The 25,537-nt window shown below is 47.6% G+C and overlaps 1 protein-coding gene across 1 annotated transcript in view; it reads right to left on the bottom strand.

Moving 5' to 3' along the window:
- LOC104298092 (vasoactive intestinal polypeptide receptor) overlaps window positions 1–24,098 on the bottom strand; it is a 97,053-nt gene extending 72,955 nt beyond the window's left edge. The window contains exon 1 of the mRNA XM_054171253.1: window positions 23,935–24,098. Coding sequence (XP_054027228.1) covers window positions 23,935–23,991 — 57 coding nt within the window. The 5' untranslated portion in view covers window positions 23,992–24,098. The remainder of the gene's footprint in view (window positions 1–23,934) is intronic.
- Between the last annotated feature and the right edge of the window lie 1,439 nt (window positions 24,099–25,537).

Here is a 25,537-nt window from a genome sequence, read left to right as displayed (position 1 = left end):
ACAGCCTAAAACCACCACAAGTACCTGCCACATAACCCTCTCCTCCTGATGGCCAGGCACCAACTCAGTGGTGGAGAGCCTCTTTCACTACCTGCTTCTGTACACAGTGCTGTGAGACAAGTCATGGCTCTTCTGGAAGGATGGGCCAGGAGGGCAAAGAAATAATGATGCAAGCTAATCACGATTTCCCACTCTAAGTTATTAACTTGGAGGAAAACCTAACCTTGGCTCAGCTGTGAATTCAAAAAGGACAAATTGGAAGTGAAAAATCAATAAGCAAACCAACAAACCATCCCAGCCATGTTTGTTAAATGGGAAAGAAATACAGGTGATGAAATAGAATCATGATGCTTAGAATCATGGTATGGGGACCTCAAGGCTCCAGCTGGTACAAACAAGAGATCAAAGAGAAGTTGGTGGGGTTTTGTTTTGTTTGGTGGTTGGGGTTGAGGTTTGTTTTGTTGGGGGTTTCTTGGTGGTTGTTTGAGTTTGCTTTTTAAACAACAGCATTGCAATACACAAAACCTTACAGATGGTAAAGCCCAGCAAAGGAAAGTTCCATCTTGATCTGCATTTAGAAAGCAGCAGGGCAACGTGCATATGTCTGATGATGATGAAGAAGATTTTCCAGTCCATTAGTAACAAAGGCAGATGTTAAACAACATCTACAAGAGATAAACATTTGAAATCAGCAGGCCTGGCTCACTTGCACCTAAGAGCACTTACAATAGCTGGCTGAAAAGGTCTATTTGAATGCAGCCAAATGCAGAGGCTGCACTCAAGAAGAAATAGATTCAGCAGAAACCTCCAGAATGGCAGCTTGAATTCTGGAGAAGCAGTAAGGTGGCAGAGGATTTGGTGAATAAAAGAGGTAAATAATTCAGTGTGAACTCCCAGGATGTGCTGCTGAGAAAAGGTTAACACAACTCTTTGCTTTATGAACTGAGCAGCAATGAGGAACAAGAAGATAAAAGCCCTTTTCTGCTCAGTATTGGCAAGACCTGTGCTTTGACACCCATGTCAGGCATTTTTAAAGGGCAATAAGAAACAAAGGAGGGTGTAGAAAGGAAGAATAAATGCAATTAGAGGAGCTCCACATCTTTCTGGAGCAAGACCAAGGGCTGGGGGTCAGGAGGGAGGGGACAGGCTCTGCTCACTTGCTCCCTGGGAGAGGACAAGGAGCAATGGAGGTAAGCTGTGGCACAGGAGGCTCCACCTCAGCACAAGAGGCAACTTCTTTACTGTAAGGGTGACAGAGCACTGGAACAGGCTGCCCAGAGGGGTTGTGGAGTCTCCTTCTCTGGAGACTTTCAAGACCCATCTGGATGTGTTCCTGTGTGACTTGAGCTAGATTGTATGGCCCTGCTCTGGCAGGGGGGTTGGACTCAATGATCTCTTTGGGTCCCTTCCAACCCCTGACATCCTGTGAGCCTGTGACCTGGAAGCCCTTACCACAAGGTTATCTCAGTAGACAGACACTGGACTCCTATGTTTAGGCGAATCAATCAGCTGTTGAATGCCTTCAGAGGCTCTGTACTATAAGGTAGTTCCATCTAGCAAAGAAAGGTACAATGGGAGCCTCTGCAAATTCCTAACTCTCTGCAGGGTAATCCAAAGAAAGAGAAATGGATGTGCAGAGCTGTGTCCATCTCAGCTCCTGAGAAGAAGAGTTCAATAAAATGTGAGTTGTGCTTGATCAGAAACACGTTGTTGGACTGCAGTTAACTGGAGGTAACTGGTGAAAATGAGTTGTTTTCAATAACTAGCCAAACAAAACAATCCCTTCCCATCAGGGATTACTCCAATCTTAATATAGCTACAACTGCACAGACTTCCTGGGCTTTTGATGTCAGATTTTGGCCCAGGCAGGGAGATGTTACATTCCACTTGGATTTTCCCAAATAGCTGCTAGCCTCTAATCATGGAAACCCACTTGCCCCTGCTGCATGTTTGGGAAAAAAAAACCTTCAAATGATGAAGTTTCAATAACATTCTGAGCTTCAAGAGGAGGAAATGCCACAGAGAAGTCCTTACAACTCCACTTTAGAATGGAATGGAATGGAATGGAATGGAATGGAATGGAATGGAATGGAATGGAATGGAATGGAATGGAATGGAATAGAATAGAATAGAATAGAATAGAATAGAATAGAATAGAATAGAATAGAATAGAATAGAATAGAATAGAATTAACCAAGCTGGAAAAGAACTTTGAGATCATCAAGTCCAACCTATCACCCAACACCATCTAATCAACTAAACCATGGCACTAAGTGCCTCAGCCAGGCTCTTCCTAAACACCTCCAGTGATGGTGACTCCACCACCTCCCTGGGCAGCACATTCCCATGGCCAATCTCTCTTTCTGGGAAGAACTTTCTCCTCACTTCCAGCCTAAACCTCCTCTGGCACAGCTTGAGACTGTGTTCTCTTGTTCTGGTGCTGCTTGCCTGGGAGAAGAGGCCAACCCCCCACCTGGCTACAACCTCCCTTCAGGGAGTTGTAGAGAGCAAGGTCTCCCCTGAGCCTCCTTTTCTCCAGGCTAAGCAACCCCAGCTCCCTCAGCCTCTCCTCATAGGGCAATCCTGTTTGATTAACACCCTTTTGTTTGAAGAAGCCTTATCAGGGTCTAAATTTCCACACCATGAAGCAAGAAGAGACAAAGCAAAGTCATATGCCCACTGAAAGGCTGAGAGATGTGGGGGTCCCTAACCTGGAGAAGAGCAGACTGAGAGGGCATCTTCTCTATGTTTACAAATAACTTAAGGCTGGGTGTCAAGAAAGAACCAGACTCTCCTCAGTGGTGCCCACTGACAGGATGAGGAGCAATGGATAGAGAACTGCAATACAGTAATTTCTGCCTCAACATTACAGAAAGCTTTGCTGTGAGTGTGCTGGAGCCTTGGAGCAGGCTGCCCAGAGAAGTTGTGGAGTTTTCTTCCCTGGACAGATTCTAAAGCCACTGGTTGAACCTGCTTTGGCAAGGGAGTCTCCAGAGGTCCCTTCCAAGCCCTCCCATTCTGTGATTCTGTGATTCTCTATTCCAGTGACTGGGAGAAATAAACCCATCCTGAATGAAGGAGCTGTCCTGCTGTTCCAGGGAGGAGGCACCATTCTTATTTGCTATTTACTGCTCTTTGAAGCAGGGACACCCATGTCATCAGTTCTGGGTTTGCTGCACCCTACAAGCCCAGGCTTGGACTCATCAGCCAGGGACACAGTGAACTCTGCTTACTTCTGCCAATTGCAAACTATTTGGACACACTGCATGTAATGAAAACAAATGGATTGTGCAACTCCTGGGACTGCAGATGTGCCGTGGGTCAGAGGTTCAACCTCCTTGCTATCTCAGATGCCCCATCCACATCAAGGAGGGTTTTGTGGCACATGGCTTATCAGATTCATCTGCCTGTTGATTTGGGAATGCAGACCCAGAACACATCTGCAGTGCTGGGATTTCATAACCCAGTTCCTTTACTAAGCCTGTGAAGTGTTTTAACTTCTCCCTGAGGCTTATCAACAGTCAAAGCTGAAGATGCATCTCAGTGATGGAAGCTTATACTGCCATAGCAGAGGTTCCTCCAGCTAGGGAAGGTCTTTCCAGACAGTGTAGCACAGGCTGTTGGCAACAGGCATTACATTTGAGGGTAGGAATCCTGAAGAAGCTCTTCTCACCTCCACAGGCTGCCAGCTAAACAAGAGAAAAATGAGGATATTCTCTTCAGCAGCTCACCTCTGCCCACCACAAAAACAACAACAAATTGACTTCACCATCATCTGGTTCATGCCATTAACTCCCCTTCATTTGGTCTCCTGCCTCAAGAGGCTGCTTCCTGCCCAGAACATCCCATTCTCAGCCCTGCAAGCATTGTCAAGGTCTGCTGTTTGCAGATGAGACTTTACAGTACTTTGACACAGCACAAAGCTGGAATGCAAAAACTGGCTGCAGGATGCAGCTGTGCCTTCTGTATCCCTCAGGAGTTTGTCAAGGTACAGGCATTTCTGAGGGAAAGTGGCTTCACTAAGTGTGGAAATGTGGCTTTGTCTCCTTGTTCCTAAATTCCCATGCTTGGGATCGAGAGAATCACACAGAAGACACAGCAGTGGCAGAGTGTGAAGAGAAGCAGCAACAAATCCTGAAATCAAAATCTTAGCACCCTGTTAAGAGGCATTTATTTTAATAGAAATCCTATTATTTCCATAATCAGAGGATCATCAGAGAATGGTTTGGGTTGGAAAGGACCTTAAGGATCATGTAGTTCCAACCCCCCTGCCATAGGCAGGGACACCTTCCACTAGCCCAGGTTGCTCAAGTGCATGATAAACCTGGCCTTGAACACCTCCAGGGAGGGGGCATCCACAGCCTCCCTGGGCAGCCTGTTCCAGTGTTTCATCACCCTCACTGTAAAGAATTTCTCCCTAATTTCTTCCACTCTACCCTTATCAAGCTTGAATCCATTCCCTTTTGTCTTTTCACTACAAGCCCTTGTAAAAAGTCCTTCCCCAGCTTTCTTGTATTCCACTGCAGGTACTGGAAGGCTGCTTGATGGAGCCTTCTCTTCTCCAGACCAAACAGCCCCAACTCTCTCAGCCTGTCCTCATAGCAGAGTGCCCAGCCCTCTGACCATCTTCTTGGTCCTTCTCTGGACCCACTCCAACAGTTTGATGTCCTTTTTGTGTTTGGCATACCAGAACTGGACATAGCAGTCCAGGGAGGGTCACACGAGCTGCATCATAGCTGCATGTACTGTCACTTGTATGTGATGTGCTTTCCATACTGACAAGACTGCAGGTGAAGAGGGAAATCTCTTCCTCCACAGCCTTCCCAACCTGGGCAAGGAGCCATCCACTGCTGTGCCTGTCCAGCTTACACATCCAAAACTGAGCCTCGCAAAGTGCTTTAGGAAAATGAAAGCCAGCGCTCCTGCCTGGTTTATTTATAGCGGCACTCCAGACTGTGGTTGTGATTATGTGGGCTGGAAATACCCTTGTGGGCAAACAAATTAAATAAATAAACAACTTCAAAAATCTGCAAGGTCTTGGGGAGTCCTGGATGGTGTTTATCACCTTGCTTCCTTGCTGGTCCAGCTGCTCTTTTTGCTCGTCAGCCTACGGGGAAGAAATGTGTAGGTCATATCCTTGGTGATAAAAATTGCTATCAGGCAGCTGTTACTTAGAGTTATTTGACAGCAGCATCTCATGCCACAGCGTGACCAGAGAAGGCCAAACAACAGAAGTGACCAGAAGAACGTAGAACCATAGAATCATTGATTCATTTCATTTGGACAAGATATTTAAGATCACAGAGTCCAACCATTATCTAACTCTACCAAGCCTGGTGCTAAACCATCTCCCTCAACACCACATCTCTGCATCTTTTAAACACCTCCAGGGATGGAGATTCAACCACTTCCTTGGGCAGCCTCTTCTAGTGCTTGAGAAAACTTCCAATGAGGAAGTTTCTTCTAATGCCTAATATAAACCTCCCCTGGTGCAACCTGAGACTATTTCCTCTTCTCCTGTCACTTTTTACTTGGGAAAAGAGACCAACACCCACCTGGCTCCAACCTCCTTTTCAGGTAGTTGTAGAGAGCAAGAAGGTCTTTCCTGACCCTCCTGTTCTCCAGGCTTTCCCAGTTTCCTCAGCTGCTCCTCACAAAACTTGTTCTCCAGATCCTTCACCTGCTTTGTGCCCTTCTCCCCATTTGCTTCAGCACCTTTATGTCCTCCTTGTAGTGAGAGGCCCAAAACTGAACCCAGCCCTCAAATGTGGCCTCACCAGTGCTGAATACAGCTTTGCTTTCTGCTGGGTTTACACCCATTTTTGTACCAAGCACAGTTGAAAGTCCCCTAGATTGAGCCCATGGCCAGCTGTGGGCTTTGCTCCACAAACTTAATGAAGCATATTAAAGAGACAGAAAACAGAGGGGAAGTGCTTTGCTTGACATCAGAGCCCATCAAAATGTGCAGCTTTTCTCTGCAAAGCCACGGTCTAAGAGGCAACAAAGGTCGAGGTTGGCTCCCTGAGTGCAGAGGTCCCCTGTGATCACATCATTAACTTTATTCCTCACTATATGGAGTCAAAGCTCAGATCTCTCAGTGAACTTCTGCTGAGATATGAGAAACAAAAATCCCAACACTTTTTTTTTTCTGAGGAGTAGGGAAATTCCTCCTGACCTGGGATCCAAGCCACTGTGGATTAAAGCTCTTAGGAAGGAGACTACTCCTTTTTTTTCCCCTTCTTTTTCTCTTTTTCCTTTTCTTTTTATGGCCACAGCAATTTGCCTCTTTGGTGGCATAAAGATTAAATCCATCTGGAATGGCTTTTTAATTAAAATCATACTTTGCTTATCAGAGTGAGAACACTTAACTGATTACCAAAGAAATGTGGAAACCTCTGGCACCCTGCTCTCCCTTCCCCAGCCAGCCTGTACAGCAAACTCGCTCTCCTAAGCTGAGTGTAACCCTTTGGAGGCCGCCCCACATAAGCTCTCCTCACCCCTCTTATGGACCAGAAAAAGTCACATAAAGTCATATAATCATAGACTGGGTTGGGAAGGGAGGAACCTTAAAGATCACCTAGTTCCAAACCTCTTGCATGGGCAGGGACACCTCCTACAATACAGAACTTAGTACTCTAGAGGACACACAGAGTGTATACAAGAAAGTGGATGCAAAAGACTCCTCTCCCTGGCTGAAGCTGCTGGAGTTCACTCTTGTTTTAATTTGCTGACTCCTGGAAATTCCCCATGGAAGCACAGAATCTCTATACATTTAATTTCAACTCCTTGGCTGTGCTGTTATTTATCTTCACAGGAACTGAGAGGTTTCTCATTGTCTCAAAACTGCTCTCAAACCAAAGGCTGAAACCATTCCCAGCAGATTACAGAATCACAGAATTGACCATGGTGGAACAGACCTTCGAGAGCAAGTCCAATCTAAACCTCATTGCTGTCTACAACTACCTGAAGGGAGGTTGTAGCCAGGAGAGGGTTGGTCTCTTCTCCCAGGCAACCAGCACCAGAACAAGAGGACACAGTCTCAAACTGCACCAGGGGAAGTTTAGGCTTGAGATGAGGAGAAAGTTCTTCACAGAGAGAGTTGTTAGTCATTGGAATGTGCTGCCCAGGGAGGTGGTGGAGTCCCCATCCCTGGAGGTGTTCAAGAGGGGATTGGACGTGGCACTTGGTGCCATGGTTTAGCAGTCATGAGGTGCTGGGTGACAGGTTGGACTTGATGATCTTTGAGGTCTTTTCCAACCTTATTGATTCTATAATTCTATGATTCTAAACACCTCACCATCCCACTGCAGCAGTTTAGGATCTCTTTTTTCCATTCCCCCAACTGCTATCATCCTGGCTTGGTTCCAGAGTCCTCTTATTTTGATGGAGGCTTCTCCATATGGTGACAACAAAACTTACACCTCACAATATGGGCAAGGGTTGGTCACACAAGCTGTGCCTGCCACCCACCCACCCACCTTGAGGTTTTCCCTGAGGAACATCTCATGTGCCCCAGCCTCTGGGCCACAGGGAGGACTGCTGTTGCCTGTGCTACATTTGAGTTTCAACCTTCCAGGGTTGCTCCTGTAAGAGTTTTCATGAGCATTAATCTCACAGTGGGATCCTCAGACGGCACGGCACGGCAGCGCTAACGTCAGCGGAGCTAAGCTGATTTATTTGGGCTGAGGATGGTAACTGCAGGGTAGGATTTTCCCAAGCACAACTATTAGTTAAATTCCTGGGGCTGGATGAATATGTGACCAAGTGTCTGCATGCTTTTATCTTTCTCTTTTCAGTGCCAGCTCCTGCTAGGGAAAGGGATGCTGAGGCAGATGCTAGAAGTGAGGTCTTGAACCCATGCTGTTCAGAATGATCCTGAGGGAATTTCCATCAGGACAGCATTGTCACAGAACTCAGCTGCGTTTTCCTTCCAGACAGAAAGGAGATCTGATGCTGCTTCAATGGGGAAAGAAAGTTACTCTATTTTTAGCTCCAGTAAGACCCCTGCAGCCACAAGGTGCTGGATTAGAGGGTGAAATAATCATCTCCTGCTGGAACCCACCGAGTCCAACCTATCATCCTACACATTATCTAATCAGCTAAACCATGGCACCAAGCTTCCCATCCAGTCTCTTTTTAAACACCTCCAGGGATGGTGACTCCACCACCTCCCTGGGCAGCACATTCCAATGGCCAATCTCTCCTTCTGTGAAGAATTTCTTCCTAACCTCCAGCCTAAACCTCCCCTGGCACAGCTTGAGACTGTGTCCTCTTGTTCTGGTGCAGGTTGCCTGGGAGAAGAGACCAACCCCTTCCTGGCTACAACCTCCATTCAGGGAGTTGGAGAGAACAAGAAGGTCTCCTTTGAGCCTCTTCTTCTCCAGGCTAAGCAACCCCAGCTCCCTCAGCCTCTCCTCACAGGGCTGTGCTCCAAATCCCTCCCCAGCTTTGTTGCCCTTCTGTGGATACACTGACTTGAGACACAAGCTCAACAACCACCTTCCTGTAACTTCCTTTCAGGCAGCTGTGGAGAGCAAGGTCTCCTCTCAGCCTTCTCTTCTCTGAAGCAACTTTCCAAGACAATGTTTCCATCTCCCAGTCTCACCAGTCTCAGAGTCAAACACAGATGTGCCTCCAAGCCCAGTCAAACTCCCGTTCCTGCACTGGCAGGTAGATCCACACCGCAGTAATGCTCTGCTCCAGCTAAAGGTGGCATTGCCCTGCCCTGCACATTCACACTGCATTGTGAACAGTGAGTGCCCCAAGAGCTGCCCTCCCCGCAGCAGCTGAACAACACACACATCAACGGGAAGGCTCCTGAGGAGGAGGTCCTGGGACACATCACACATCCCTTTCAGAAATGGGCCAACCCCCAGCACAAGAGGAGTTTGCTTTCTGGCTCTCAGTGCTGCTCTTGGCAGGGTATTCTCACATCTCCCTCCTCTCACTGTTACAAATTTTCCCACAGCCAAATCCAATCACATGGAGCACACAAACTCTCCGGGCACCAGCACTTTGGAAGGTGCTTCCATTCCCTGACGGTATCCCAAGTGCTTGTGCAGGGGATCATGTCTTCTCCATGACTTTGATTTGCAAGCCAGACATGAACTATGAAGTCTTTATGATGGAGGCAGAAAACAGTGACAAGAAATGGGCAAGCAAAGGGAGTGTATTTTCTTACCTCGTTCCTAATCTGGGTTTTAGACATTCAGCTGCAAGACCACCCCTAGCAGAGAGCTCATTTACAGAGCCTAAAGCTGAATGAAGACCTTCTCATCTTTGTCCTGAAATGCTGCCCTCTCCAGCTGCATCTGAATTTCTTGGTTCCTCTCCTTCTACTCATGGTTAACTCAGCAGATGTTGTGCCTTGCCTGCATTTCTCCTCAGGCTACTCTGCAAGGGAAAGCAGCATTTATTTTTAGGTGCATTGCACTCTGACTGGTTGCCCTTTCCTCCCAGGGCTGCAATATATATTTAATACTTGTTTCCACAGCTAACAGCCCAGGAAGCTTGAGTGGTGAACTGGAAGGAAAGAAATAATTACAAAGTAGAGGGGCATCAACCTGCCAATCATGTTAATACCCCATCTAGAATCAGAGGCTTGACTTTTCAGCAGTGCCATAGTGCAAGAGAAAGCAGGTCTGAATCAAAGACACAGTTGCTCTTTTATGATGATGATAATGATATTTTCAGTTGTGCAATAACAGCTCCTGTCAGATCTGCAGCAGAGAAACAGAAGGAGAAATACATTGTTGGAGCACTCTGCAGGGAGGGGGGTGGGGGGAAGTGTTGGAAATAGGCAGTACAGGAGAGACAACTGCACCTAGGCTCTGAGTGTCCCCCCGGCCTGTGCCTCGGAGTGTCCCAGCACTGAGATGCTTCTAGACAGCAGTGATCCGAGTGGGATCAGCAGCCCCAGTGATCAACCCACCAAAGAGATTCAGCTCAAATGTGGATTGTTACACAAGGGCTACAGTTCCTAACCCTTTTTTCACCACAGTTCAGGACTGCTGTCCTCATGTCTCTCTCACCCATTGCTCCCAGATGCTCTTCCACACAGTGCTACAACCTCCTCCACTCCCTCATCCTAGTCCTCACCATATTCCCAAGCAAACATTACACTGGGATAGAATAGAATAGAATAGAATAGAATAGAATAGAATAGAATAGAATAGAATAGAATAGAATAGAATAGACCAGACCAGACCAGGTTGGAAGAAACCTTTGAGATCATCCAGTCCAACCTATCACCCAACACCATCTAATCAACTAAACCATGGCACCAAGCACCCCATCCAGTCTCTTTTTAAACACCTCCAGGGATGGTGACTCCACCACCTCCCTGGGCAGCACATTCCAATGGCCAATCACTCTCTCTATGAAGAATTTCTTCCTAACCTCCAGCCTAAACCTCCCCTGGCACAGCTTGAGACTGTGTCCTCTTGTTCTGATGCTGGTTGCCTGGAAGAAGAGATCAACCCCCACCTGGCTACAACCTCCCTTCAGGTAGTTGTAGACAGCAAGAAGGTCTCCCCTGAGCCTCCTCTTCTCCAGGCTAAGCAACCCCAGCTCCCTCAGCCTCTCCTCACAGGGCTGTGCTGCAGACCCCTCCCCAGCTTTGTTGCCCTTCTCTGGACACCTTCCAGCAACTCAACATCTTTCCTAAACTGAGGGATCACACATCCTGGCCAGTTCCTGAGGTCTCCACCAGAGCTTGCAACAGCCACTTGGACACTTTTCCCTTTTGCATCTCTTTTCCACAGTAAATCCAGTGCTGCCAAGCACTGGTGCCTTTCCTTTAGGAAACGGCAATCTTTACTCAGTCCTCCACTTTGCTCTTCTTCCACAGCTAAATTCGGTGTTTCTGGAAGATGTCCCTTCACTACATCCTGCCTTTACTTGCCTGTAACAAGAATATGTAGGAAAATTTAAACAAAATAGTCACTGAACAGAGAAGCAAAGCTTCAGCTTTGCAGCTAGATTTAAAAACATTTCCAGATGCTCAGTGGTCTCTTAAGACAATTCTGAGGCTCAGGTCAAGTAGACCCAAGGCAGCAAGCTCCAACTTTTCATTTCCTTTGCATCTACAGAGTCATGAGGGCTTAGCCAACAGTTTAACTGGCAGTGCTGTCTAGCTCTGGGAACAGCTTCCTACCCAAAGGAGCACAAGAAAAAAAGCCAAACAAAAACAAACCAGAAAAAATCTCAACACTTTAAGCAGGGGAAGGTAAATAACTGTGTGAATACCAAAGCAGCCCTACGTTGGCAGAGACCTCAAGGACACAGAAAGGTTGTTCCTTCCTTCTATCCCCAAGCTTGTAATGAAAACAAAAGTCAAGGTGGAAGGTACAAATACATGTGCCAACATCAGGAGCCTCTAGCTCATTGTATGCAAATTTATTTGTAGTGTAGCTCACATGCTTCCAGTGCAGCCTCCCCCAATGACAGACAGAGAACCAACAAGGTTGGAAAAGACCTCAGAGATCATCAAGTCCAACCAATTACCTAATACCTAACACCTCCTGACAACTAAACCATGGCTTCAAGTGCCACATCCAGCCTAAGCAACCCTGGTCCCATGGACTTGTGGGGATCCAAGCAGCTAAGGAGGTCTCTAACTACTTCCTCCTGGATCACAGGGGAACTATACTGCTCCCTGCCTCCATCTGCCAGCTCAGGAGGCCAGTTGTCCAGAAGACAACCTATCCTGCTATTAAAATTTGAGGCAAAGAAGGTGTTAAGTACCTCTGCCTTTTCCTCATCTTTGGTTACTATGTTCCCCTCCGTGTCCACAAAGGAGTGGAGGTTGTCCTTGCCCTCCTCTTGCTATTAATATATTTGTAGAAGGGTTTTTTGTTGTCCTTCACAGCAGAGGCCACTCTAAGCTCTAAATGGGCTTTTGCCTCTCTAATTTTTTCATGCATGACCTAGCACCATCCTTAAACATTCCATGGGTTACCTCACCTTCCTTCCAAAGATGATACACCCTCTTTTTCCCCCTTGATTCACCCAGAAGTTCATTGCCCAACCAGGCTGCCCTGGGGCTCATCTTCCAGCACATGGGCACAGCCTGCTCCTGTGCCTTCAAGAATTCTTTCCTGAAGTAGGTCCAGCCCTCCTGGAACCCTTTGTTTTTAAGGGCTGTTTCCCAAGGTTTCCTATGGTTAATGTCATTTCCCCACCCAAATAAAACAACCACCCCACAAGCAGCCTAGCAGTCAACCCTTGAGCATATCTGTAATTCTTCACATAGTGTTTGGCCTCCTTCTGCTGCCCTGTGAAGCTGGGAAGCATCTCAGCAGCAGCCCTTTTCTCTGCCTTTGTGGATGTCAAGCAACATGAAAAACACTTCCACTGTGAAGAAGAGGTGGAAAAGCTCAATTATGCTGAAGAGCCAGGATGAAAAAGGAGAAGTAACCACAGAGAGGGATGCAGAAATTGCAGGAAACAAGTGGCTTGTTTCAGTGTTGGCTCTTCTGCACTTGCACCTGTCTTTGAAATGATCTCAGGGCAACAGGAAAACCCTGCAAGCTCCTCAGGGAGGGAGTCCCAAATCAGCACAAGGCTGATGGAAGGGCTCCATCACTCATTTGCATAGCTTCCAACACACGGCAGGACTTAGGAAGGGGAAGAAAGTAGCTACATCCCTTTGCATTCCTTGCTGCATCGTCCCAAATCACTAGTCCCAAATTAGAGGGGAAAAAAAACATCCAGGAAATACTAAGCACAACTCAGGACTGAGCCCAGTCACTGATGGCAAGGAGGATGAAGTCACTTCAGCAGCCAGACACATGCAACTACATCAGCTCCAGATGGCTTGGACACAATGAACTTAAAGGTCTTTTTCCAACCTAAATGATTCTATGGCTCTCTGATCCACCAGCCCTACTGCAGCTCCACAGCTGAGTAGTATTTCTGCAAGCAAGGGCTGAACAGTCCTGGGGAATAAGTCTCTTCCTCCCTCACTGTGCAAGAAAGCACACTGCTGGTGCAAAGGGGTTTCATCTCTGCTCAGCAAACTCCTGAGGGCAGGGAAAGATGGCTTGAAAAGAAAAATCATTCAAAAAATGCCTATTTCATGGCACTTGGGACATGGTTTAATGGCCATGGTGGTCTGCTGGTTGGACTCGGTGATCTTAGAGGTGTTTCCCAACTCAAACAATTCTGTGGTTCTGTTTAGCACACTGCCCAAACCACGATGGACTTTCCATCCTTCCCCTGATACTTGGCTAGGGGTCTGCAATGGGAAAGAAGCTGCACAAATATAATCACTGCAGCCACTTAAAATAAAAGTGGGGTTTGGCTGCAGCAAATTAAAGGTGGAAGAGGTATAACCTCCATCAGGATTTGGACTCTGGCTCTTTCCAAGCTGAGCACAAGAAAATGCTGAATGTCAGCACTGAACAGCTTCTCATTTTGTTGCAAAGGTAAAAAAGCTGTTAGGGATTTCTTTTTCTGGGGGGTAGAGGGTGGACATCACATTCATCATATTTAATTTTGGTTCTTTTCTTTTTTTGCCTTGCAAAGGGCTATGTTCCTTAAAGTTTAAGCTGCAGCAGGCTGGCCACTTAGGAGAGATGAAATAAAAGCTGCTTCTCAGTAATGAATAAAGCAGGCTGCAGGGAAAAGCTCACTGTGGGCAGGCTTCCTTCTTTTATCATTCTTACACAACACATGAGACACCTGGGGAGGGGATTGAGCTTGCAGTTTAAGATCTCTCCATGCAGGTGTCTGCTTGAGGACTGAAGTGCCAGTGAGGGTTGAAAGAGATGCATAATGGGGGCACACGGCGCTATTGGAGATGCTTTATATTCTCTGTTCATAGCATCCACATGAGCCTGGCAGTATGCACAGCGTCTGCAAGGGCTTTGCTCTCCAGAAAAAGAATGGTGGGGGGCAACAGAGTGTTTTCCTGCATATCAAATGGCCTGAGGTACCTGAGAGGAAGGAGCTGAACTGAACCTGCTAACACTGCTGACCACAAGAGGAGCTCAGAGCATGTGGGTCGCACAGAGAAATGCCAAGGTGTGGAAGTCCTAATCTGCAAGGTGAACTCCACTCCGAGGTCACCTGCAAGGAAGCTCACAGACTGATTAGCTGTGATAGACAATGACATTTATAAGGGCCCTGGAGACATTTACTGCTGAGAAACTGGTTGTGATGTGACAAATCACCAAGTACTAATTGAAACATCTGTTAAACACAGAATCGAGGTTGGAGCCTCAAACAAAAAAAAATCTTTTAAAGAAGACACCCAATAGATTTCATCTTTCCAAAGGAGACACAAAGTATTGATGTTTCCCCCTCCAGACAAAAATTGTATTTAAATGGATTTCTACTTTTTAGTTCCCTTCTCTCTTGACAAGATGCAATTTCACAGGGATGAGGATTAAAACGAGATGTGGAGCTGGCACTCAGCTTCCACCTGCCAGGACAGAACATCCCTGAGCCTGCTGTAAAAGCTCCTTGCCTCCCCTCACCTTGCCCACTGCCCTTGGAAAACAAGTATGGGGCACTGGAGGTTGAGGGTGAGGTGATTCTGATGCCAGAGGACACACCATCTGAGGTGTTGCCTAAGGCAAAACAGCCTAAGGTGAAACAGCCTGCCCCCAGCATCAGGACTTGTTCCCTCAAAAAAAAAGAGAAGGGTAATTGCTGTTGGTGATTCCCTCCTGAGGGGAACAGAGGGCCCCATATGTCACCCAGATCCTTCTCACAGGGAGGTTTGCTTCCTCCCTAGAGCCCAGGTCAGGATGTTACCAGAAGGCTGCCCTGTCTGGTGCAGCCCCCTGATCACTATCCCTTAATAGTTATGCAGTTAGGGAATGATGATGTTGCAACCAGAACTCCCAGGGATATCAAAAATGACTTCAAGGCTCTGGGAGAACTGGTTGAGGGGGCAGGGACACAGATAATTTTTTCATCAATACCCTTAGTTGCAGGAGGGGATAGCAAAAGCAACAGGTCAGAAGCTGTAATCAACAAGAGGCTCAAAGGCTGGTGCTACCAAAAGAATTTGGGGTTTTTTGACCTTGGGGAACATTCTATGGCACCAGGTCAGCTAGCAACAGATGGAGTACATCTGCCCCAGGGGAGGAGAAAGATCATAGTATATGAGAATGGCCTATCCCTCAAAGGGAAAAAGATTCTAGGAAGGGAGCTGACAGGTTTCATTGGAAGGGCTTTAAACTAGATTTGAAGGGGGCTGAAACCAGTGCCCCCAGACAGGAGTCAGGAGTGAATGATGATCTTGAAGGTCTCTTCCAACCTGGTCTGGTCTATTCTATTCTATTCTAAAAGGAGGAAGGTGATCATGGGGATGGTGGCTCAGCTAACAGAGAACTTGGGGTCTCCATAATCAGTTCCTTTGGTCTCCTCTTGAGTTTCAAACGATGTAAATCAATGAAGCTGAGGTGTGACATCCAGGACTTTATCCAAACAGCATCACCAATCTGTTATCTGGCCCGCTAGTGTAAAGCAGCAAAGAATAATCCCAGCCTGGTTTTGAATGAGGAAACAATGCCAAATCAGTTCTAACACTTGAATTTAAATGCAAATGGCAGAAGTGTTAAATCTCCATCTCCCAGGAGAGCAAACAGTGAAATGGATGGTTAGTGACTGCCCTGGGGGGTGAGAAATCCACCTAATGGGACTAATTGAAGAGTTTAAGGCTGTTAATATCCAATGTTTCAGTTGACTGGAAAAGTGACTTTGTTAATGTAAAGTACATCAGGCTCTATAAAATTCCTGCACAGCTCAGAAGCTCAAATAGCTCTTTAAGTCCTGGAAATACCATATATGAAGTTAGAGCTGTGGATAAAATCCAGCACAGTAAGCCACCAGTAAAGCAGCACTAATGTGTGCCTTCCAGCCTTGAGCAACCCTAAGCCTGTGCACAAAAATGTCCCTGAGTTACCTTTTTAAACCAACCACCTAAAAACTGCTGAATTGAGTGTTGATGTCACCCATGCTGCCTTCACACCAGGGCTGCTGTGACTTCAGGCGCCACATCTGCCTGGCACCTGCATCACCAGTGGGCGAGTGGGGGAAGGAATATGGGAGGCAAGGACCAGAAAGGAATGGAAATGAAATATCACACCTGCTTCCACCTCTTAACCTCACCTGCTCACTTCCAGCAGGTCAAGCTGTGTTCACACAGCCTATTTATATTTGTGCAGACTGGCAATTATTAAGCATAAGTGCTCTTGCCATTAGAGCTCTTTCCTCGTTAGGGTAAGCAGTTTCAAAGTGATTTGTAGCAAGGCTAATAGCCAGTAGATGATTCTAATAAAGCTGAGCTTTCAGAACACACACACACACACACACTCTAAATAAATCTCGGTGCTTTATTAACAACATCCTCATCAGAAAGAAACTTTTGCACTTTTATTTATGCCTTGAGAAGCCTTTTGGTTTACTAAGAAGCCACTGCTGAAGAAGTCAGGCTGAAGGTGAGGAGAAAGCTCTTCACAGAGAGAGCTGTTAACCATTGGAATGTGCTGCCCAGGGAGGTGGTGGAGTCACCATCCCTGGAGGTGTCCAGAAAGGGACTGGACATGGCACTTAGTGCCATGGTTTAGAGTCATGAGGTGCTGGGTGACAGGTTGGACTTGATGACCTTTGAGGTTTTTCCCAACCTTATTGATTCTATGATTCTAAGTCTGGTATCACCCCATTAAAAGGGCTGTATTCAAGGAGCATTCAGCACCTGGTGGCTTCAGAAGCCTGTCCTCTTCTCAAACCTTCCCCAAGGCACTTTCTGAGCACTAATGAATGAACTCTCCCTGTGTTATGGGTCTTGTAATGTGAAAGGTGAAGCTCATGCCCAGAGAAATAAATCATCCCAGAGAAATCCCTGGTGGTCAGGCAGGAAGCCAAGCAAGCTGCAGGTTGTTCCAAAAAGGAATGGTGACAAGGAGACCGCTCAGCTGGTGAACAGCTTTCCCCAGTCATGCACAGGACCTCTCTGGCACAGCAATAGCTGTGTTAGCTCTGGAGGGAGGCCAATCTGATGGCTGGCATCATTTCCCTGCCCTTCTCATAGCTCAAATCAAAGGGTCTGAGTTTTCTTCCACTGCAGTCTTCTGGGATCTCACTTTCAGAGGTACAGACTTTTTCCCTTTTGGCTCAGGTCCCACCCAAATGAAGCTGTAAGGCCTCGTGACTTCTGGAAAACATCTGGGAGCGTGGAAGAAAAGGAGCAGTGACACAGCACACACTCAGCACTCACTGAGTGAAACTCTGCCTGGCTGCACTGGGCAGGAGGACAAACCAGTGCCACTCAGCAGGCAGGCTTGGCAAGTCTCACAGAGGGAGCAGGAGCTTCTGTCTGCCTGCCCATGGCCTCCATTCCACCTTCTTGGCTGTAACTCCTGCTCTGGGGTCTCAAAGTAGCACCCTTGACCGAGCTGTATATATTTTTAAGCCTATGACTGAAGAATTTTCTGGGTTGCATCCCTTAGATTTTGGGTCTCACAAAAGAAAGACAGACAGACAGAAAGAAAGAAAGAAAGATTCCTCTTTAATATAGAAGAGAAAAAACCATACTTGATAAAAGCAGAGCCTGGAGCTGTGTTTCATCACACAGCATTTCCTACACATCCATTTCCAGTGAGCCAACGTGATGCAGCAGCAATCCCATTTGCAGTTGCAGAATGACACTGCCACACTTGTGCTGACTCGATCTGAGGGCAGGACCTGACCTCCCATGCTCACAAAATGAAGCAGAGTTCCACTCCTCATCGAAACTTGAGGAAGAGCTTCTATTTTGCACAGATAATGTGGCTCCTCTCCTGAATTTGAGCCACGGATGCCATGCAGAGCGTGACAAATCTCCTCCAAGTGCGGTCAGGTCTCATCTTGGGTCATATTGATCTACCTGGTGTCTGGTGCCCTTCCTCAGACTGCCAATAAGTGGGACATTTGATGTTGAACAGAGAGCTACCCTGCCTGTACCCTCCCTCTCTTCTCCAACAAAGACTTGTGCCTACAAACTAGACCAAACACCAGGTAACTTTCCAGTCCTACCAGATTAAGTCAGCATATTACGTGGCAAGTGGGAGATGGATTTCCATGAGAAACTTCTAGTGAGAGTCCAAATGAAGGATCTAAAGATGCTGGGGAGACTGAAGCATCTCTCTGACGAGCAAAGACAAAGAGATCTAGAGCTGCTTAGCCCAGAGAAGAGCTGACTGAGAGGGGATCCTTTCAGTGCTGATAAATAGCTAAAGGGCAAGGGGCAAGAGGATTTGGCCAGGCTCTTGTCAGTGGTGCCCAGTGACATGCCAAGGGGCAATGGGCACAATTTGGAACACAGAAGGTTCCATCTAAACATGAGGAAAAGCTTCTTTACTCTGAGGGTGCTGGAGTCCTAGGCAAGGCTGCCCAGAGAGGTTGTGGTGCCTACTTCTCTGGAGAGATTCTAAACTTGCCAGGACACTGATCCTGGGCAACCTGAGTGACCCTGTTTTAGCTGGGAGGTTGGGCTAGGTGATCTCCAGCAGTCCCTTCTAAACCCTCCAATTCTGTGAGGTACCAATCTTTCCATCTGTTTCTGCTGGAGACCCTCTGATAAAGGGAAAAGGCTGTCTTTTGTTTTAGTTCCTCCCTAAAATACAGCAGAAATTCCATGTTTGCCTTTTCCAAGGCACCCTCAGGAGGGCTGAAACACCTCTTCCATGACACAAGACCCATCCCTTACTCATGTCCCACCTTTCTTCCTTTGCATCCACCAACTACTGTGACCCCCTCCTCTGATGTTCAAGTGAGGAAGAGAGAGGCAAATAACCACCCAGCAAAGTCACATCAGTAGGAAACAATGAAAACAAGAACAAAATGTCACAGCAGCCTTTCAAGTCAGCACTGGATGGACTTTGCACAAAACACAGTGCACCACAATTTGCATTTTTATCTGGTGCAGCCCTCTGGCTGTCACATTGCTGCTGAGAGTACAACACAAAGCAGTTTGAAACAGAGAGCTTTCAAAGCACTGTAAAAAGGGGGGGAGGAGAAGGAACAACAGGCATGTGCACCTCCAAATTCACCAGCCAGGCAGCTTTCTCTATCCAGGGTCCCATCTGCCTCCCAATGTGAAATATTCAGCAACTCTCCCTCTTCCTAAGACACCCTATGGACTCATAATCATAGGATCCCAGAATGGGGAGGGTTGGAAGCAACCTCTGGAGATTATCTAATCCAACCCTGCTGCTAAAGCAGAGCCAGCCACAGCAGGCTGCCCAGGATCACAATGTCTAGGCAGGTTTGGAATCTCCCCAGAAGAGACTCCACAGCCTCTCTGGGCAGCCTGCTATGGGACTCCAGCACCCTCACTGCAAAGAAGTTTCTCCTCATGTTCAAGCGGAAACCCCTGGGCTCTGGTTTGTGCCCACTGAGCCTTGTTCTATCACTGGGCACCACTGACAAGTGTCTGGTCCCATTCTCTTGCTGGGCATTGATCAGATCCCTTCTCAGGCTACTCTTCTCCAGGCTCAACAGCCCCAGGTCTCCCAGCCTTTCCTCCTCACACATGCTCCAGTCCCCTCAGCATCTTTGTAGCCTCCACTGGACTCCCTCCAACAGCTCCCTGCTTGAACTGGAGAGCCCAGAACTGGACCCAGGGCTCCAGATGCAGCCTCGTTTCCTTTTATGATACACCACCATTTCCCTCCTGGCTGGTTCTCCTGAGGTTTCCTGCTGGACACAGACCTCTTGGCTGTGGGGAGGGTTTGACATTGAAGGATGTGAATTCTTCTGCTGACACACTGTGGGGCTGGAGCAACATGCTGTTGGAAACTAATCTTAAACACTCCCCATCTGATTTTTTTTTCCCCTTGGCTACTGTGGTTTAGCCTGTTTTGCTCTTTTGCCTTGCTTTACCCTAACTAAGAGCTTCCAAGTGTATGTGCTGCTGGAAACATGCCCCCTGAAAACTTCCAGCATTGCTGAGATGCAAGGAGAATTTCTGAGCTACCCAGAATACAGGGTTGGAAAACTGGTTCTCCAGGATAGCTTTAAATAAAGTCAGTCATGCATTTGTACGTCTATAAATTGAATAAATCCTACACCCAAGTAACACACTGAGGTTTTGGGGCAAGGCCTTTGTTAAACACAAGCTGTCATTGCAAAAGGATCTTTGTGTGGGACGCAGGAATTGGGTTAGAGGATTCTCATATGCAGCTTCTTTGGCAAAACCCATTGATTATTTTGGTTTAAATGTATTTGTCTAACTGCTCGGTCAAGGACAGGATGAAAGAGATGCAGACAGGGTTGAAGTGGTTGTCCCATGAGCTTAAATTGATCTGATTTGCCTTTGTTTTTTTCTCTTCCCCCCCCCCCCCCCAATGATCCTGTTTCCAGCATTTAAACTCAGACTGCTGAAGGATCAGAGACAAGTTATTTTATTCCTTTCCATCACGCATCCACTTCGTGACTGGAGCAGAATGAGACTCTGAAGAAAAGCACAAATTACACCAGCTGGACAGACTTGGCTAATTCAACAAGTCTGCAAACTGAAGGCATGTGGAATCCACCAAGTGCTCCAAATTATCCACATCTCATCTACTAGACACACTCTGAAAAAAACATAATAAATAAATAGAATCATAGAATCAAAAATAAAATAAATAGAATCATAAATAATCAATCAATAAAGAGAATCATAGAATCAATAAGGCTGGAAAACACCTCAAAGATCATCAAGTCCAACCTGTCACCCAAGACCTCCTGACTAACTAAACCATGGCTTCAAGTGCCACATCTAATCCCCTTTTGGACACCTCCAGGGACGGTGAAATAGTCCAGGTTGTAGCTCTCCTGGCCAGATGGTCTCAGTTACACCCCCCAAAACCTAAACTGACCCTCTAGGGATTACTCTGGATTTGCCCCATGCCCCCCACCACTGACTTCAGCAGTTGCCAATGCCAAAAGCTGGCTGCTGGGGGAGGCAGGTCCCTGGTGAGCATGGTGTGCTGAACTACAACAAAGGAGTTCTGCCTAATTTCCGTTTCTTTTTTTTTTCTCCACACTTGTAGCTCATGAGAGGCCGAGGTGAAAGTTTATAACTGCAATTAGAACCCACATGACCACAACAGCTTTATTATGGCACTGCACTTCCCAACCAGCCAATCCAGAGGTTTTTTCCCCAAGGACATATCAATTCAAATTATCACAACAAATCATAAGAACAAAAACAAATTTCTGCTGAGCCGTCATATGTGCCAAGCACCAGATTAGTACATGGCAGAGTGATGGTGGCTTTGAGAATCATAGAATCAGTAAGGTTGGAAAAGACTTCAGAGATTATCAAGTCCAACCTGTCTCCCAACACCTCCTGACCAACCAAACCATGGCTCCAAGTGCCACGTCCTATCCTTTTCTGAACACCTCCAGGGATGGTGACTCCACCACCTCCCTGGGCAGCACATTCCAATGGCCAATTACTCTCTCTGTGAAGATCTGTCTCCCCACCTCCAGCCTAAACTTCCCCTGGCACAGCTTGAGACTGTGTCCTCTTGTTCTGATGCTGGTTGCCTGGGAGAAGAGACCAACCCCAACCTGGCTACAACCTCCCTTCAGGGAGTTGTAGAGAGCAAGAAGGTATCCCCTGAGCTTCCTCTTCTGCAGGCTAAGCAACCCCAGCTCCCTCAGCCTCTCCTCCCAGGGCTGTGCTCGAGGCCTCTCCCCAGCCTTGTTGCCTTTCTCTGGACACATTCAAGTGTCTCAATGTCCTTCTTAAATTGAGGGGCCCAGAACTGGACACAGGACTTGAGGTGTGGCCTAACCAGTGCTGTGTACAGGGCACAATGACTTCCCTGCTCCTGCTGGCCACACTGTTCCTGATCCAGGCCAGGATGCCATTGGCCTTCTTGGCCACCTGGGCACACTGCAGGCTCATATTCATCCAGCTGTCAATCACTAGCCCCAGGTCCCTTTCTGCCTGGCTGCTCTCCAGCCACTCTGTCCCCAGCCTGTCAACACCAAGTCCCAGGTTTCAACCAAGAAACAAAACCAACAGGGATTTTTCTCTAGCATTGAGGCACTTCGACATCAGCCACCTTGCAACTCAGGACCATGTGAATCTCTAAGACACTGCTAGGAACCAGGGCTCAGGATCATCAACACAGTGAAAGAATGAGAAAGCAACCAACGGTCCCTCTAAACCACGGGCAAGGAAGTGAGATAAAGCATGAAACAACAAGATCATAAAAGGGCTGAGAAGGAGCTGGTACAAGATTGCACCCAGGCTGTGCCTTGCCATTGTCCCAAGCTTTAGGAGTTGTACTTATGGACAGTAAAGTCCAACCCAAGAGAACCAGCAAAATGGACCAATCCTGCCACCAACTGCATGTTGAACTTCAGCAGACTATGGTACTAAAGTCTGCAGGATTTGGCTCCAGAGGACCTTTTCATGCCAATGATGTATAAAGAAATGAGACTTTATATTATTTTTTGCTGTGGGTTTCACTGGAAGCAGGAGTTGGAGCAGCTCCAGCTGCTGATGGGAGCTCTGCCCCCTTCCCATTTCTCTAGCTCCAGCCATGGACATGAGCTATTTTGGATCTTTCCTAAGCAAAGTCTCTAAAATTCCAGGAACTAAATGCCTGGTCATTTAAAAAAATATTTTAATCCATTTTTCCCAGCCTCTGTTTCCTCAAAGAAAATCTTTGGCAATGTAGATGGCTGGGTGGCTCAAGATGACAGCCAAAAGGAATTGAAATCAGCCCATTTGCCTAATTTCTTAAGGGACAGGGGGACAAGAAAGGAGAGACAAGTGATGCAGTGACAAATCTGGGTTACATTCCACCCTCTGAGGCACAGCTTAGCTGGTCTGACTGCCTGCTGGGGATCAGAGCAGCTCCAAGCCAGCCACTGTCTCCATCAGAGCAGAGCAAACAGAAGCAACTTGCCACCAGGTACCAGTGGCACAACCTAGTTCCTGTGGGCAACATCACCCAACCCAACAGGACGCTGGTGAGGCAACTTCACCTTTTACCGAGAGGAAACAAATGGGGGAGACGATTAGAAGCAAGAGGGAAACTCAACCAGAGCCAGAACCCATCTCCTCCCCTCCCCACCTCAGTCTGCTGAATAAAAATGGTCTCATGAGAGAAATCGCTGCAAGGAAATGATCTGCAAGAACAAAGCTTCAGCAATTTGTGCGGAACCCTGCGCTCCCGGCTCGGAGCAGCAGCTTCCACACACACGTGTGTGCGCACAGAGCCACAGCTCCAGCAGAAACCAGTCCGTTCCCCAGTTCCACGCAGTGCTGTGAGCCACCCGCGGCGGGGAGTGAAACAGCCCTGCCCCACTCAGGGACCTGCAAGCCTGGAAATTCTAAGGAGGAGGGACACAGAAGGCAGAAAACACACACATCCTTTGCCCCCAGCTTCTGCTGTTTCCTCAAACAGGGCATTCACGTGAGATTTTGGTGCCAGAGGGCAGCGCTTTGCTGAACTTCTCACGGGCAGTTGCTTTTCAACCAGAGGAAGGTCCCATCCGAGAGCCCCTTAGCCCCAACTGCATCACCTCTAGGAATTTCATCCTCAGGTTTGGGAGGGATCTTTGCACGAAATGATCAAGCTCCTGAAGAGAAACCAAAGCAAACCGAAAGCCAGGCTGCAAACCTGAATGACAACGAACCCAAGAGCCTGAAATAAACCACTAAAACCCCAGGGCGAATTCCTGTAGGGCGAATTCCCCTAGCTCGGGAGAACCTCTCAGTCTCGAACAGGGAGCACACCTTGACCAAAAAGAAATTTAAGCCAATGCTATCTTCTAGCTTATCTTAAGGGGAGGGTGGAAGGAAACCAAGCACAGATCCACCTGCCCTAAACCAACCGCGCCTGCAAAGTTGCCCAAAGTTTGCCGGAGGCTAAGCCGATAAACGCCGAGCAGGTAGCGGGGAAGAGCCGGGAGTTGAGCCCCGGGAGGACTCACCGCGGAGAGGAACCAGCCGAGCAGCGGCACCAGGATGCCCAGGACTGAGTACTCCATGCTGGACCAGGGGACACCCCGCACCGCACAGTCCCGGCGGGGCGGCCGCGGGCAGCGCTTCGTTCCGCTCCCGGCACCGGCCTGACCGCATCCAGGGGAGGAAGCGGCACCTCTACGCCTGCCGCTCCGCGCCTCTCCGCGCCCGCTCCGCCGGAGCCCTCCGCACCGCCCCCGGCCGCCTCCCTGCGCGGGGCGGGAACGAAACCGCCTCCTCCCGCCCCCCCATCCCCGCCCCAGGTGCCCGCTGCACTTTCCGGGCTGTCCCTGAGGTCCTTCGCCTTCCTCCTCCCCCCCCGCCCCGCGCTTCTTCGCTCTTCACCCATTTGCTCCCTCCACCTTCCTCCTACCCCTTTGTCTGTCCCCCTTTATTAATTTTCTCTTCTTTTGGTTCTTCCTTGTTTGTCTTTTCCTTCTTTTTCCTTTCTTTCTTCTATTTGTTCCTTCCTTTTTCTCCCTTCCCCCCTTCCTTTCTTTTTTTTTTTTTATTTTCCCTTTTCCTTCCTCCTCACTTTTCCCTCATTCCTTCTTTTTTTCTTCCCCCTTGTTTTTCTTTTCCTCTTTTCCCCTTCTCTCCTTTTTCCTCTCTCCCCTTTTCTCCTTTTCCCTGTCTTCCCTCTTCCTCTTCTCCCCTTTTCCCCCTGTTCCCCCACCTTTCTCTGTTTCCCATCTCTCCGTTTCACTGCTTTTCTCTTCCCCAGCTTCCATTTTTTATTGTTTCCCTTTTTCTTTTTGCCTTTCCCCTTCTATGCTTCCCCTTCCCCCCACCCCCATTTCCTTCCTTTTCCTCATTTTCATTATTTTCCCTTTTTCCTCCTGCCTGTTCTACATGTCTTTTCATTCTACCCCTCCCTTCTCTGCTTACTTCTTTTTTTATTATTATTTTCCTTTTTTATTTCTGATCATTTTTATTTATTTCATTTTTTTTTCTCCCTTTTCTCTTTGGGTTCCACCAATGCTGAGGAAAATAGCAAGGCTTTATTTTCCATTTTGATTCCCCAGCTGATGCTGTCACTATGGGGTTCCTCCAGCTCCAGAGCAAGAAGCTTGCAAAGCTACAGCATGCAGGGCAAAAGCATCTCGCTTCTTGGCAGAGCCTGGGGCTCTCTGTTGGATTCAGTCCTGAGAGATGCTGAGAATGATGGCAAATGGGTAGCAGTTAGAGGCACAGGAGAGGGCCCAGCATTGCCATGAACTCTGTATGTGGGTTGAATTGTACTTGGGAAAGCAACCCAGCACTGCTGGGAATGGAGAAGAATGGTTGGTTAAGGCAAAGGCTTCCAGGGAGATGCCTTCTTATTCCTCAGGGATGAGGCTTCCTCTGGAATAGCTGCTTGGTTAGAGGGGTTTAAGTGGACCAGTCTGCAAATCCCAACCTGAATCAGTCAATCTGTATGTTCTCTCCCTGCTGTTTTCAGCAGAAAAAGAGAGAGAAAGGCATAACAAGGGCAAGAGTTCCAAGGTGCAGGTCAGTGGCATAACACTTCTGGATTTCTTATTTTGGAAGAACAGCTCAAGCCCAGACTGATCTCCATATATTATGCAAATG

The sequence above is a fragment of the Dryobates pubescens genome, chromosome 21 (assembly GCF_014839835.1).
Source record: "Dryobates pubescens isolate bDryPub1 chromosome 21, bDryPub1.pri, whole genome shotgun sequence".
Classification (NCBI taxonomy): domain Eukaryota; kingdom Metazoa; phylum Chordata; class Aves; order Piciformes; family Picidae; genus Dryobates; species Dryobates pubescens.
Note: the sequence above shows the minus strand (reverse complement) of the source record. Positions and strands in the feature narration are given on the sequence as shown.